Here is a 15,612-nt window from a genome sequence, read left to right as displayed (position 1 = left end):
TCTGTCAGCTTAGAACTGTATTTGCAAATCATTATCAACAAATTGTAGTCTGAAATTCTTCTTTCTTCTTGACTTTGAAATTATATTTCAAGATCCCCAATTTATCCACATTATTTACTTACTGGCTTGTACAACTGAAATGAGTTTTCATTTTTGCATGTTAAGGATTTTATGAAATGGCAAGTAAATCAATCCTTCAAGTTTTCTGTGAGAGAATAACTTGGAAATGATCATCATAATCTCTTTTTCAACAAAAAGAATTTATATCAAAAATAACATACTAATATTAGATTAATTTGTATCATACCATTATAAGAAAGGTTTGACATTTAAGAGGCTGAGGCACTTTCCTTAGATATCTACCACATTTTTTGTTTATAAAGTTAGCAAAATGATCAGTAATATTTATAATACATGCAATGTTCAAATCATTTTCACACCCAGGGTGGAATTTATTTGGTAATTATCTTTATTGTTTCCTATTTCTGTGTCCAGTCAATTGGTTAATCAGCAATTTTATTTATGGTTATCTGTTGACTATATTTCCAAGAGAGAACTAAGAACTTCCAAGGAAGGTATTTCAGCCAGAAAGAATAAGGTGTCCAATGGATTACAAAAATCTTGACTCCCATAGCTTCAATTTTTCTAGTCTTTATTGTTTTCCATTTTCTCATGCAAAAATCCAAACTTTTTAAAAAGCCCACCATAAACTACCTCCATTTTCTGTGCCTATCTAAGCTTATCTCCCATTATTTCCAGCGAATCCTAGACGCCAGCCAACTCAGTTGAGACTTTGTTTTTCATATCCTTGCCTTTACTCCTGCTTTCCATTCGCTAATAATGCTGCCCACCCCATGACCTAGCCAAATCTCCCAAGGTTCAAGGGCTGTGTGAACCATTTCTTCCATGAAGTCTTTCCTGAGAAGTCTCATATATGGTTCCTCCCTTCACTGATTCCTTTTAGTGGTTGTTTTTATCTTTAACAACCACTTTGGTACTTTTGCTTGACAGTTTCTCAGATCCGTATTCTAATTTCCTATCCTACCCTGGGAGGCCAAATAGCATGGGCAACAGCAATGGACCTGCTAACCCACTTGTTGTGTCTTCCTAATGGGAGGTACTAGCGGAGCAAAAGGTGCCAAGAGAGTGAGTCCAGAGGTGACTAGGTTCCCTTACTGACAGCCACAGATCCTGTCAAGGTCCCCTCCCTGCACCTACTTCTCAGATTCTGTTAAAGGCTTCCAATCTCAGGTTTTGTTTTTTTTTTTTTTTCTTTTTTTTTGTAATATAGTTAAACTTAATTCAGATTTTTCCATAAGAGCACATGGAAAACCTGAACGAACTTTTTGGCCAACTGAATACAATGTTATGCTAAATGCAGATGTATAGCAAGGTAGATCAGTTATACATTTTATAAATGCACTCTTTTTTAGATTCTTTTTCCACATAGGCCATTACAGAGTATTGAGTAGAGTTCCCTGTGCTATACAGTAGGTCCTTTTATTTTTTTATCATTTTAATACACTTATTGTTTTAACTTTTTTTATTGGTATATAGCTGATAAACAATGTTGTGATAGTTTCAGGTGGACAGTGAAGGGACTCAGCCATGCATATACATGTATCCATTCTCCATCAAATTCCTCTCCCATCCAGGCTGCCACGTGACATTGAGCAGAGTTCCTTGTGTTATATAAGTCATTGTGGTTATAAATATAGCAGTGTGTACATGAGTAGGTCCTTGCTATTAATAGTTATCCATTTTGTATGTATTAGTGTATATGAGCCATTTGTTTATTGCAGGAACCCTGACTGATTCCGTGCTTAATAAGTTGGATAGTTCATTTCACCTCGTGTGATCCCATTTCATGTTCCTATCCCATTGAATCATACCTGTATAATAATTAGATCAGACTATATGATAGCTATACTACATTATACTATAGCATAGGTACTTGTAACTGTATCCTAAAATCATAGCTTTTAAGTAGACCCTGAGGCCAAATTGCCTGTATTTGAACTTCTACCACTTACTAACCCGTGATTCTGGGCAAACTTCTTTTTTTACTTTCATTTTCCTTATCTGTAAGCTAGGGATAATAATAGTACCTACCTCTTAGAGTATTATGAAGATTAAATTAAGAAATGTTTTATTTAGAATTTTGTACTTACACAACAGGAAATGTTTCAAGCATTTTATAGATATTAACCAGTTAATTCTCTTAACAAACCTAAGAGATAGATACTCTTATAATTTTCATTTTGGTGGTACAAATGAAGAAGAACATAGTTAAGTAACTTGCTGAAAATAAGAAACCAAGTAAATGGCCCCCAAGATTCAAACTCAGGCAACCTTACTCCAGAATCCATTCCCATAACCACTAATCTATGGTGGATTCTTCTGGTGCATAGTAAATGTCGAATGGCAGGTATTGTTGTTGTTGTTATTATTTCTCACAGTATTGGTTCTTTATGAGCCTTTAGTTTTTGCTAGATTATGAGTTCCTTGAGAAAAGAGGCCAAGTTTTATTTTTCTCTGTGTATTAGCTGAGTGCTTGGCATTTAGTTGCAGGTTAGTAACTGTTTGTGAAAGTATTAGCTATTTCCCATGTATTTCCCAAGGCCACCCTCAGATCAGATCAGATCAGATCAGTCGCTCAGTCGTGTCCGACTCTTTGCGACCCCATGAATCGCAGCACACCAGGCCTCCCTGTCCATCACCAACTCCCTCAGTTCACTCAGACTCACGTCCATCAAGTCAGTGATGCCATCCAGCCATCTCATCCTCTGTCGTCCCCTTCTCCTCCTGCCCCCAATCCCTCCCAGCATCAGAGTCTTTTCCAATGAGTCGACTCTTCGCATGAGGTGGCCAGAGTACTGGAGTTTCAGCTTTAGCATCATTCCTTCCAAAGAAATCCCAGGGCTGATCTCCTTCAGAATGGACTGGTTGGATCTCCTTGCAGTCCAAGGGACTCTCAAGAGTCTTCTCCAACACCACAGTTCAAAAGCATCAATTCTTCGGTGCTCAGCCTTCTTCACAGTCCAACTCTCACATCCATACATGACCACAGGAAAAACCATAGCCTTGACTAGACGAACCTTTGTTGGCAAAGTAATGTCTCTGCTTTTGAATATGCTATCTAGGTTGGTCATAGTTTTAGGTAAAACTGATATTTAGCTAAAACTGGAAATGGAATTTGAGCTCTCAGCAGCCATTATTGTTGCCAGAACCACAGGTTCCCCTTTTGACCCCAAATTCTTTTCTCAGACAATTCACCTCTTTCCTGATAGGTCCCCCTGTTCACGTCTATCACCACAATGACTTTGCTTCTCCAATATCACTGGTACTGAAAGGGTCCCATCTTGGACAACTTACAACCATCCTATTCTGCTTTTCTTGACCAAAAGAGATATTTTTCGCCCAAATATGTATCTTTTAGCTCCATGATTCCTCCTTACAGAAATTTAGAACAAGTTCTCAGGAACTAAGCAAGAGGCATTTGATTGACATAATTTGCATTTAAATGTGTTCTTCACCATCACTAATTAACTAGTGTTTCAGACAAGATATAGTACTCAACTTTTATTCTCTGCTTACTTCAGGGTTGCCATCAAGATTGGCTACATAATTTGTGAGCCCCAGTGAAAAATGAAAATGCAGGGCCCCTTGTTAACATATAATCAAAAAAATTTAAGATGAAAACATGCATTAGTTTCATGTCCATGAACCTGGCCCGGCTCGAGGTCCCTGCCTACCCAGGGCAATTCTGACTCAGAAAAACTGGACGTTGATGGACTTAGCTTTGCTGTCTTTTGTAGTCCAAAAACTTGCCCCAAAGTTCCTTTTGGTATGTCTTTCAGGAGTCCTGGTGACTTACTTTGCTGTCCAGTGTTGTTGAGCTACAAGTGTAGAATGGAACCATCACCATGTAATACATATAAATAATCATCTTTTCCTTTGGTTCAATTTTAGGCCCAGTGAAAATAAGGGTCATGCTCTTTAAAAAAAAAAGAAAGTAGCAGCATTTTTTTTTAAACGCCATACTAATTCACTTAAATTGAATCTTAAGAATTATATTAATAATGTTCAGAAATTATGAACTATACATGCAGGTGGTATATTATCTGGGTCTGAAGAGTTAATGAGAGGCTTAGGGACTAGAAGGGCGAAAGTGGGTGTATTAGTTGGGGGTTGCATTTAAGTGTCCTAAGCCAGGATTAAACAGCAAATTATTTTAGTAGCAAAAACAGCTATGTAAAATGAAATAGACAGGAAGCCTGAGAAGATGGGATAATCATTAGACCAAAATGCAAGTCTAACCTAAAATTAAGGAAAAAAGAGAGAGAAAACTGGGTAGAAGTACCCCAGTGTGCAACCTGAGGAAGGATCAGCAAAGCTGTCAGGGAGACATTGAGCTCAAGTCAGCCAGAGGAGACCCAGGCCTCCTAAGAAAGGCTCTGCTTTAGTATCTCCATTACACTCAGTCCTTGGTGGGGAGCAGTCCATGGGAGGCTTGGCTTCTTCTCTCCAACACAGTGATGGATTTCTAAATGCAGCAGCTGAAGTCCTCGGTCACTTAGGTCCCAGTCATAAAAGGCTTGCACATTCTTCTGGCCACCACAGCGGGTATTAGCAGCAATGGCCCTTAAAGACCTGAAAGCATAAAATTACTAGAATAAAACCAAAAGAAAGCTTCTTGACATTAGCTGGGGCAACTATTTTTTGGATATGATGCCAAAATCACAGGCAACAAAAGTCTAAATAGAGTAGTGGGATTGCATCAAACAAAAATGATTGTGCACAGCAAAGGGAAAAAAAAATTAACAGAATGAGAAGGCAGCTTTTGGAATGAGAGAAAGTATTTGCAAACAATGTATTTGATAGGGGATAAGATCCAAAATGTATAAGGAACTCATACAACCCAGTAGTAAAAATAATAACAGTAATAATTACCAGATTTAAAATTGGGCAGAGGACCTGAATAAACATTTTTCCAAAGAAGACATCCAAATGACCAACAGCCCTATGAGAAGTACTCAACATCACTCATCATCAGGGAAATACAAATCAAAATCACAGTGAAAATTACCTCACACCTGTTAGAATGGCTATTATCAAAAAGACAAGAGATTACAACTGTTCATGTGGCTATGGAGAAAAGGGAACCTCCGTACACTGTTGGTAAGGAGGTTTCTCAAAAGATTAAAAGCAGGAATACCGTATGATCCAGCAATCTCACTTCTGGGTTTATATCTAAAGGAAATGGAGTAGGATCCCGAAGAGATATCTGCACCCCCTTGTTCACTGCAGCATTATTCACAATGGCCAAGGTATGCAAACGCTTTAAATGTCCATCAGTGGATAAAGAAATTGTGGTATAGGTATATTTACATTGGATATTATTAATACTTAAGAAGGGGGAAATTCTGCCATTTTTGATAACATAGATGAACTTAGAAGACATTACACTGTGAAATAAGCCCGATATAGAACAGCAAATACTATGAAGTCTTACTTATATGTGAAATCTAAAAGCAGTGGAACTCTGAGAAACAGTAGAATGATGGTTGTCATGGGCTGAGGGTAAAGGAAGTGGGATGATATTGGTCATAAGCTACAAACTTCCAGTTATAAGATGAATAAGTTTTAGAGATATAATGTAAAGCATAGGAATACTAATAATGTATACTTGAAATTTGCTGAGAGTAGATCTTAGGTGTTTTCATCACACACGTGCACACAAAAGGTAAGTATGTGAGATGGTGAATATGTTAACTAGTTTGATCGTGGTGATCATTTCACAATGTATACGTATATCAAAACAAATTTTATACTTCTATATACATTTTCTATTTGTCAAATCTACCCAAATAAAGCTGAAAAAAAATCTGAAATATAGAGCTTAAAATTTATACACCAAAAAATTGTATAATTTAGACAAATAAGCCCCAAGGACCAAGTGAGCTCTACTTCTTTTAGAACACTCCCTTTGATACCCTAAATTTGGTTGGATATCTCTGCTGTATGCTTTAATAACTCCTTGTGCCTTTCCTATCATAATACTCCCTCAGTTTATTATAATTGCTTGTTTACTGCCTGTCCTCACTACTAGTTCATTTTTCACTTGAGAAGAATAATTTTTCCTCCTTCACTGCTATATCCTTAGACTAGCTCAATGACTGGCATAACATAAATACTTAAAAACATTCACTGAAACCCAAATTGGGGTACTTTCTACAAAATGCCTGGCCCATGTTCTTCAAAACAGTCAGTGATAAGAAATTCAAAGAAAGGCAATGAATTATTTCAGATTAAAGGTGACTAAAGAGATACATGAGGTTGAACCAGTAAATGAAAGGCAATTAAAGGAGTAATCTTGATATTATGAATAAAGAATGTAGATTAGATTATAGTACTAAAGCCACATTAAATTTCCTGAATTAGAAATTAAGCTGAGATTATATCAGAGAATGCACTTGTTTTTCTTAAAAATGAACACTGAAGTATCAAAAAGACATGCTATCTACAGATTATTCTCAAATGGTTCTGAAAACAAATGTAATATTACATACACAGATACTATATATATATATATGTAATGTTAGAATGATAAATGATAAAATGTGGCAAAATATTAACAGTGAATCTAGGTAAAGGGTACATGTGAATTCTTTGACCTTTCTTATGAATTTTCCATAAGTTTCAGATTATATAAAAGTAAAGTGAAGTGAAAGTGAAAGTCACTCAGTCGTGTCTGACTCTTTGTGACCCCATGGACTATACAGTCCATGGAATTCTCCAGGCCAGAATACTGGAGTAGGTAGCCTTTCCCTTCTCTAGGGGATCTTCCTAACCCAGGGATCAAACCCAGATCCCTACATTGCAGGCAGATTCTTTACCAGCTGAGCCACACACAGGAAGCCTATATAAAAGAAAAATGCTTTTTAAAAGGTATTTCTTGAGTGAATGAAGGACAAAAGGCTAACCACAGTTAGAAGGTGCTTATGAAGAAGTTACCAACTGAGATGCTGGTAGAACATTCAGAGAAGTAGGGAAGTTCTGCCCAGCAGGAAAATATCCAAGTCAGTTTACAATGCACATGAGAAGTGAGGAAGTGGAGAACGATAAAGACAACTTTGAATTTGGCCCATCTATTTGCAGAGGCAGCCGAATGCAAGAAGAGAAGCCAGAATTAAGGTGTTCAGTGAGGCAGTTGAAAGCTAGACAGATTAGCATCCTCACGGGTAAATCTCTTTCGATTACTAGAAAGACTAAAATTTAGAACCCACCTGACTTAATTGATGATTTTCTTCCAGATATAAAGTAATTCTGTAAACTCTCTCACCTTGTCAATCTTTAATGTTAATTTTTTAAAGTTGTAAATTAGAGTCTAAGGTCTCCATTTTTACATAATATGTAAGTTGGATTCATACTTATTTCCTGAAAATGGCAACAACTGAAAATCACCATAGGCCTTTGTTCTAAGTTTAACTATGTGAAGATTGTTGATTTTTGTAGAAAAATACTAAAAATATAACAAGTTTCTGGTTAAGGTCTTTGCTTAGACATATAAATACTAAATATTCAACTACACATATAGAGTTTTCTATTGGAGTATTATTTAGGTAGAATTTCATTTTAACAAATGCCATTACAAAGTGTAATTCTTTCTAAGAGTCTAAAATGACCTACTTGTGGTATGCATGGCTCCATTGTTTAGCTGCTTTTTCATAGGACTGCTATTTATAACCACTTCTCTCAACCCTGGGGAGACTTAGTAGGATTAATGACTTCTGATTCACTTTGTATTTGAAGATCTTTTTTTTTTTCCTCCATCTTTGCTCAGCTAGTGGAATCCATGATGAATTCTCATCTCCAAGGGGTAAGCTGTTTTTAGCAAAGCCCGGTAGCTGGCTTATGACTCCTTAGAAATAGCATTGATTCCTTTCTTCCTTTGTGCTTGTTTCTTCCAGAATGATAGATCCATGTAGATGTGCTCAATCATCATGCTTAGGTACTGTTAAGCATGTAATAGTTTTAGTTTTATTCACTTAAGTTATAAGTATCTGTGCTCATATAAGAAAAATAAGCATAATTAGCATTCTACTGGTTTAATATGACAAATATAGACCACTAAACCCAAAATAAAGCATTTGAACAATGGAATACAACTGGAGGTCAAATGAGGATGAAGATTAGAGGAGAAAGAGAGTACCATCTGCTACCAGATTGGGGGCAGAAAATGGAATTTTGTAGATGGATATTTTGGAAGTGAGTAGTATGAGTAATGATTAGATCCAAAGTGTGCTCTCATCTGTGGGTAGCTCAGATGAAGGTCATTGTATTTGAGAATTTATAGGATTATGAAACTAAGTTGTCAAGTCAAAGAAATTGTGATAGCAAATAGAGTACACTCAAAAGAAAATCAAATGAAAAGAAGAAATAGTTGTTCCTCCCATTGTGTGCTTGTGTCCTGTTTTTTATCATGAAGATCTTTCAGTCACTGTTTGTATACTATCTTAACAAAAAACAATGTTAAATGAATGTCATATTCAAGTCCTTCCCTTTAGTTTTGGAAAGAAAATTGAAGAAAATTCCTATTCTGCTCTACTGTGAAACCACTGTTTAATTAGAATATTCAGTTCAGTTCAATCACTCAGTCATGTCCGACTCTTTGCGACCCCATGGACTGCAGCACACCAGACTTCCCTGTCCATCACCAACTCCCAGAGCCTACTCAAACTCATGTCCATCGTGTCAGTGATGCCATCCAACCATCTAATCCTCTGTCGTCCCCTTCTCCTCCCGCCTCCAATCTTTCCTATTAGCATCTCATAAATCCCATATATATAATATATATTCACACATTATTATTATTGTACAGTTTCTTTTTTTGAAATGGACGTTTGTCCATGTTGACCAGAAAGTAGGATAGAGCTATAATTTTGTTTTGAAATATTTTAGAAAGGCATAGTTTTATTGCAGTCATGAATCTCTTGGACTTTTAAGGAGGCTGCGTCAAAGGATGTCATTAATAATCTTCTCAGGTGCTTACAAAGTATGTGTCTGTCAGCAGAATTAGAGAATCACCCAACTAGAGAACAGGTTTCACAATACCCTGAGACCTATTTTGTTCATTAGAGAGGAAAATGGCTTGTTTTAAGTCTAAATTGACATGCTTGCTAATTTCATCAGTAAAAGCTGTTCATTGTGGTCAGGTTTAATTTAGAGCCTGGTAAGGTTCAGATTAGAGTTGATCAAGTTACTTCTAAAACAGACTTCTTAAACGAACTTTGTAATCCTAAAAGAAGGGAAAAATCATAGCCATCCTTGGGATTATGTATCCAGAATTTAGATGCAAAGAGTGGCCTGGTTGTTTGAGGATGGGTTAATATGAAATCAAAGGAAAATGACAATAAAGATCATCTTTGCTATATAAAAATTTCCAAGTGTCAAAAACACAAATTTTTACTTAAATTGCATAAATCATGCCTAATGTATTTATTTACTACTATGTCCATAAGACCTGAAACAGTGCCTAGCACTTGATATTTATAAAATGAAAGAATGAGTCAGTAAATAAATGAATGTTTGTACTTTGCTAGCTCTGGCTCTGTGCATTTAGAGGGGAAGATTTGAATTTATGGTTTCTGGGTAAGTCTATTTTTCAAAAATCTATTATTGAATGTATTATACATTTAAGAGTTAGAAATTCCAAAGTAACTTTTTGGCTTGCTGTGTCACAGATGACCAGAGTGTAACATTCTAATCCTGGAAAATATCTTTCGTAAAATCTGTCTGTGACTATATGGTTCCTACTTTAGAATTTGTTCAGGACTCTCCAACTGACTTATGCCACTTACTTCAATAGCTGTCTTTGGCAATTTGTTCCATATTTCAAACACACTTTTGTGTAAAGAAACCATAAAAGTTAGAAACCTGAAAATTGGATTTTTCTTCTGAGCAATCGCAGCTTACAAATGTGGAAAATTTGTTAAAAGTTAACCCCTTCAATTTTTCAATACAGAGAGGGGAAAATGCTCAAAATAGATGGGCAATGTTTGGGTAAGTTCTTCCCATTGTTTTAATAGCACTAAAAGCAATTGAGCTCAAATCACAGGCCTATTTCCTACCTCTTCACAAGAGAAACACTATAGAATGATCAAAACTTGGCCTTTCTAAATACAAAAGTCTTTAGAAAATCAGCACCAGTCAAAGGGCATAGTAGATAACTAATTTCCGTGAACTTTACCATCTACCACATTTCACCTCTTGACTTTCATTGGCCTCATGTGGTTGTAGAAAGAGCATAAGATTTAAAACCATGAAGACTTCTGGCTTAGTTTTTTAGTGTGGTTATTAGGAGAATAAAAATGAGGAAACGTGTAAAACATCTGTCACATAGCAGTTTTAAAGTAATGCAAACCAATAAAATGTATTCAGTTTTAGTACAAGGACAAAGGAGATACCTTACTTTTCCCAAACTTCTTTGAAAATATCAGTGGAGTTTTGGCCTTTCGTGTAGAGAGAATAGATGATAGAGGCAATAAATGGACACTTGAGGGAAGGAGAACATTGCTACCTATAAAGTATATATTGTATGGTCAGGCTACTCAAGATGGCTGTTCTCTTGCTCTCTGTATGTCCCTGACTGACCAGTGCCTGCATCACTTCTACCCTCTGCACATGACTGACTTTCCTATGTACAGTACCTGGCGCAGGCCCTGACTGGTGATTGTGTTTATCAAAGATGCAATGAGGGGTGTGCCCTCTACTGGTTTCCCTGATAACTAATGAACCCATCTGATATCATTTCTCCTGTAACTAGCCATCCTTCCTCCCCTCCCCAGTGAAGATTACCCCCACTTGCTACCTACCTTCTGCTATACATGGTAGGGTGTCACCCCAGGACCTTGCTTCAGACGTGTAAGCTCCCCCATCCATTAGACCACTGATGTCTCTGTTGCTGACTCTGGGCTCTTTTTTCAGTCATGAAGTTGAGCAAATGCAGGTTTTGTGGGTCTGTGGGGTGCAACCCAACATATATATATATATGAAAGATACATATATTCCTCCGTACTGAGTTCTGATATATATGAGGAACTGATACACACACACACACACACACACACACATATATATATATACTGATACATATGGAGGAACTCAGTTGGAATGTTATCTTTCATATATATATATGAAAGTGAAAGTTGCTCAGTCATTTCTGACTCTCTGAGACCCCATGAACTATACAGTCCATGGAATTCTCCAGGCCAGAATACTGGAGTGGGTAGCCTTTCCCTTCTCCAGGGAATCTTCCCAACCCAGGGATCGAACCCAGGTCTCCCACATTGTAGGCGGATTCTTTACGAGCTGGGCCATAAGAGAAGTCCATATATATATATATAGTTGGCTTCATTCTCTTTGGTATTTTGGTAAAAGCAGTATTAAAGTCAGTTTTAAAACAAAATACAAATACTAACTTCTAGTCTGATGCTTTCTAAGCTTGCCTGATCATGAGCATTAGAAAATTTGTTAAAAATGTTGATTCTCAGCCCTCCTTAGAGCCCATTCACTCTAAAGTGAGGCAAAAGAATCAGTTGAATCTTACTAGAGTCAATTTTGGGAAAAGATTAATTTAGCTCATCTACATCATCTTCTCATTTTATAGGTGAGAAATTTTAAGCACAAAGAAGTTAAATAAGTTCTCTCTCTTAAATCACTTCTCTGTCTTTTCTGTTTCTAAAATATACACCTCAATTTTGACACTGCACAGCATGAGATTACAAGTATAAATAGCCATCAGTGTCTTAAATACATTTTCAAAATTCAGAATTATATTGGTTACTCGTGGCACTCATATATTGGTGTACGTAAACCCAGGAACACTGAAATGACTCCATCTAAGCTCTTAACTAGTGAAGCAAACCCATAATCAAGATTTTCACTTGAAATATTTTTGGTATCGAAAAATGAAACACATTTCTTGTTAAATTGCTCTCTGTAAAGCCTAACACATTAGAGATTTATATCTAATAACATCTTGTTTTATTTCTAAAAGTGCCTTGGTTGGTTTTTTAAAATTACCCATAAAAGGAATGCACAGTACTGGAGGAACTCAGGATTGTTCCATTTGTTCCTTCAGGCAACACTGCAGGACTTGGAGCAGAGGCGCCCCCAGTTGGAAGAACTCATTACTGCTGCCCAGAATTTGAAAAACAAGACCAGCAATCAAGAGGCCAGGACCATCATTACTGATCGAAGTAAGTCTTTCTTTTAACAGGCATGTGAAACTTAGGGAAAGATGTATGAAAAGCTTCTGTGATGACTTAAGTTCATACACCTCCATTATGTTTATAAAAATATTGAGACTATTGTAACTAAGGTTTTTCAGTCCATAATGTTATCTTTCAATAACCGAATGTAATTCCAGGAAATAGATAAAAGATAAAATTCATCAACCCAGATTTATGTCATTGCAAAGCATGGGGTGGGGAGCATGGGTGTGGCAGAACATCCCCTCCTCCTCAGTTGTCATGTATCTGGGCTGGCATCCACGGAGATGCCGTTCTCTCCCTCATATCCTTGGTTGTTGGTTCAAGCAGGTGGTTTATTCCAGGACTGTTTTTTTCTTTCCTGTCTGCAGTGGCACTTTCAGATCTGGATGTCTCTCTGCTGCTTGGTTGCCCTCATTGTGTAATATCAGAGATCTTTGTACCATTCCTCATGCCACACTGCAGGGGAGGTAGTGGGAACTTTGAGAGGTTCTTTAAGGTCTACCTGACTAGACATTGCACATACTCTCTTTACACAGGATGCTTCAGAGTGACTGTGCATGGGGTCAGAAAGAGGGCTAGAGAGGAAAGAGAGTGAAGGAAACTGCTCTCCATCATATTTTTTTCAAAGGCTCTTCTTAGAAATAAGGCTGAGGTCACCTCAGTTAGCAAAGTCTCTTGGCTCTCCCTGGGTTTCTGCCCTTCCTTCCCCCTCTCTTCCTTCCAGGGATACATACTGATACTAAATTTTCTTACTTCCCCTGCAATGCCCCTTATGTCCCTCCGCACATCCGGAGGAGTGTTTTCTAGTGCAGGAGGAGGGGAAAACCTTTGTTTAATCATTCTTTTTTTCCTTCCAAAGCTTTGTCTTACACCAGGCCTAGGCTTTTGAAACTTAAAAACCAAGAGTCTATCTCTTCATAATATACATTCTGTTGTGTCAACACTTCCCTAAAGAAGCAGAAAACAGAGTGTCTGGCTGCCAATATGTTGGGGGAGGGGAAAGAGTAACAAGAATTAAAAGTTCTGGTTAATATTTTGAAAGAAACATTTAATATTCAGAAAATATTACTCATGCTTGCATTTATTAGGTAAATAGTGTTAATAGCTATTATTTTGTTGAATACCTCCCATGTATCAGGCAGTATATGAGATGTGTATGTGTATGTATAAAATCTTTACAAAATCCTGTTGGCTAAATTTCATAATCCCCATATTATAGATGAGGAAATGGTTTCAGAGAATGATTAATCAAATTGTTCATGCTAACAAAACAAGCAAAGAGCAGATCTTGGAATTTGCAAATGTCTCTTTCTGGCTTAGAAGTGTGTTCCTTTTAAAATGTTTACCACTTCACATCTTGTTTTGTTGTTTTTGTTAATGACTTTAATCACTAGGACTAGGACTAAAGACTATTTCAATCTGCAATTATGGATGTTTAGATTCACTTCCTGAAGACATTTCCTCTTTGAGTTGTAGTGAATATTAATTAAAATAGACTCTTCTTGATTTTGAAATTTTAACTCTTTATTGTTGATCAAACAATGTATTTGGATATATGCTGATGTATTATTAGGTGCCAGTAGCCACTATAACGGGCTCCCCAGGTAGCTCAACAGTAAAGAATCCACCTGCCAAGCAGGTGATGGGGGTTCTATCCCTGGGTCAGAAAGATCATCTGGAGAAGGAAATGACAACCCACTCCAGTATTCTTGCCTGGGAAATCCTGTGGACAAAGGAACCTGGTGGGCTACCATGCATGGGGTTACAAAGAGTTGGACATGGCTTAGGGACTAACCAGCAGCAGCAGCCACTACAGCAAGTAAGGTAAATCTTAGTAGCTTAGAACAGTAGAAGTTGACTTTTTTATTCTGGTGTATTCCACAGTAAGCAGCCCATAATGAATTCATTCAGGGACCCAAACCCCTTCTAACATAGAACATCAAAGTGTTATGCATTTAATCGGGCAGGTGAGAAACCAGTATTGACCATTGAAATTTACTATGAGCCATGCCTGGAAGTCGTACACATTACTTTCTCCATAATCTGTTGGCTGGAATTTGTCACAGGGCCACATCTAACTGCAAGGGAAACTGGAAAATATTATCCAACGTTGAGTCCAGGAAAAAGAACAATTAATTTAGTAAGAAGCTAGTCAGTCTCTTGCACAGCTAGTTTGGATAGGAAGAATGTGCTTAAGTTCTATAATTATGTGTAATGTATAGGATGTCATTTCTATAACCAGCCATACAAGAGCAAAATTGCCTTGTAATGACCAACATAGATAGCTGTCCAACTGACAGAGTGTTCCTCCCTCATAGTGAAACCATAAGGCTTCCCTCACCAGGCTGAGACACACAGGCCCAAAAGAGTGAATCTTAATGAATGAATTATGAGACTGAATCCCCACTACACAGTTAAGTACTCTGTTTCTTGCCTGAGAAATATGGAAATTTGGCTAAGATGTTTATGAAAATCTGAACATACTATATAGAAAGTCATTTGTTATTTTCCTAATGAAAAATAACTTCATTTTTCTCCCTAAGAGGAAAATAACACTAATCTCTTTTATAGTATCCATTCAGCTTTGTCTAAACAGTTTCCATTATCCCTTGCAATCTTTTTTAGATCTTATATTACACTTTTTCATGATGTAGATTAGCACTGAGTGACCAGAGGGCAGGTTTGTGTATCTCTGCTAATATCCAGTGATTTGAATAGTTCTGCTTTTCTTAGCTTTTGTCTTTTAGAAATGAATACCTTTATGAATATTTTCAGCATAGTGGAAAGATTCCAACCCAAATGGTCCAATAAAGCATTTTCTTAACAGCAAGTGCCTGTTGAGACTTGTCATGTTGCTTATTAAGAGCCTAAACCAGAATCTTAGTTCTAAATATTCCTGGAGCCTCTATTGCTGGTACCAGGATAATTCTGACAAGATATGTTTATCTAAACAATGTCATTTGCAGCCTTGCTATACTTCAGTTTATCTCTCCATTTGAAATCAATAAAATGGGATGGAAATTCAATACTCATAAAGTTTCAATCGTGTTCAAAATAGAATTTTTCTTGGTATAGATTTGGTTTTCAGGGAATGCGTAGAAATAAAATACTAGCTCATAAAAGTGTATTTTCTTATTTGAATATTTCACTATTCCCTTTTTATTGCCCTGAAGCTTCTAGAAATACTTAAAAAGGAATCAGCTAAGTAAAGAAAAATATTCAATAAGTATATAATACTATATTGAAACACGCGTCCCTCCTTGGTAAATCCCAGTTCATAACTTTGAACAGTTGGGAAAATCTATGCATAGTTATTACATTCTGTCAGGAGAAA

The 15,612-nt window shown here is 36.8% G+C and overlaps 1 protein-coding gene across 9 annotated transcripts in view; it reads left to right on the top strand.

Moving 5' to 3' along the window:
* The window catches only part of DMD (dystrophin), a 2,402,664-nt gene that overhangs the window by 1,735,416 nt on the left and 651,636 nt on the right, over window positions 1-15,612 (top strand). For all 9 annotated transcript variants that reach the window (XM_025277237.3, XM_045164452.1, XM_045164449.1 and 6 more), the window contains one exon: window positions 12,146-12,263. In XM_025277237.3, the coding sequence (XP_025133022.3) occupies window positions 12,146-12,263 (118 nt within the window). The remainder of the gene's footprint in view (window positions 1-12,145; window positions 12,264-15,612) is intronic.

Source organism: Bubalus bubalis, chromosome X (assembly GCF_019923935.1).
Source record: "Bubalus bubalis isolate 160015118507 breed Murrah chromosome X, NDDB_SH_1, whole genome shotgun sequence".
Lineage (NCBI taxonomy): Eukaryota > Metazoa > Chordata > Mammalia > Artiodactyla > Bovidae > Bubalus > Bubalus bubalis.
The sequence above is the reverse complement of the archived record's forward strand: the minus strand, read 5'-3'. Positions and strand labels throughout refer to the sequence as shown.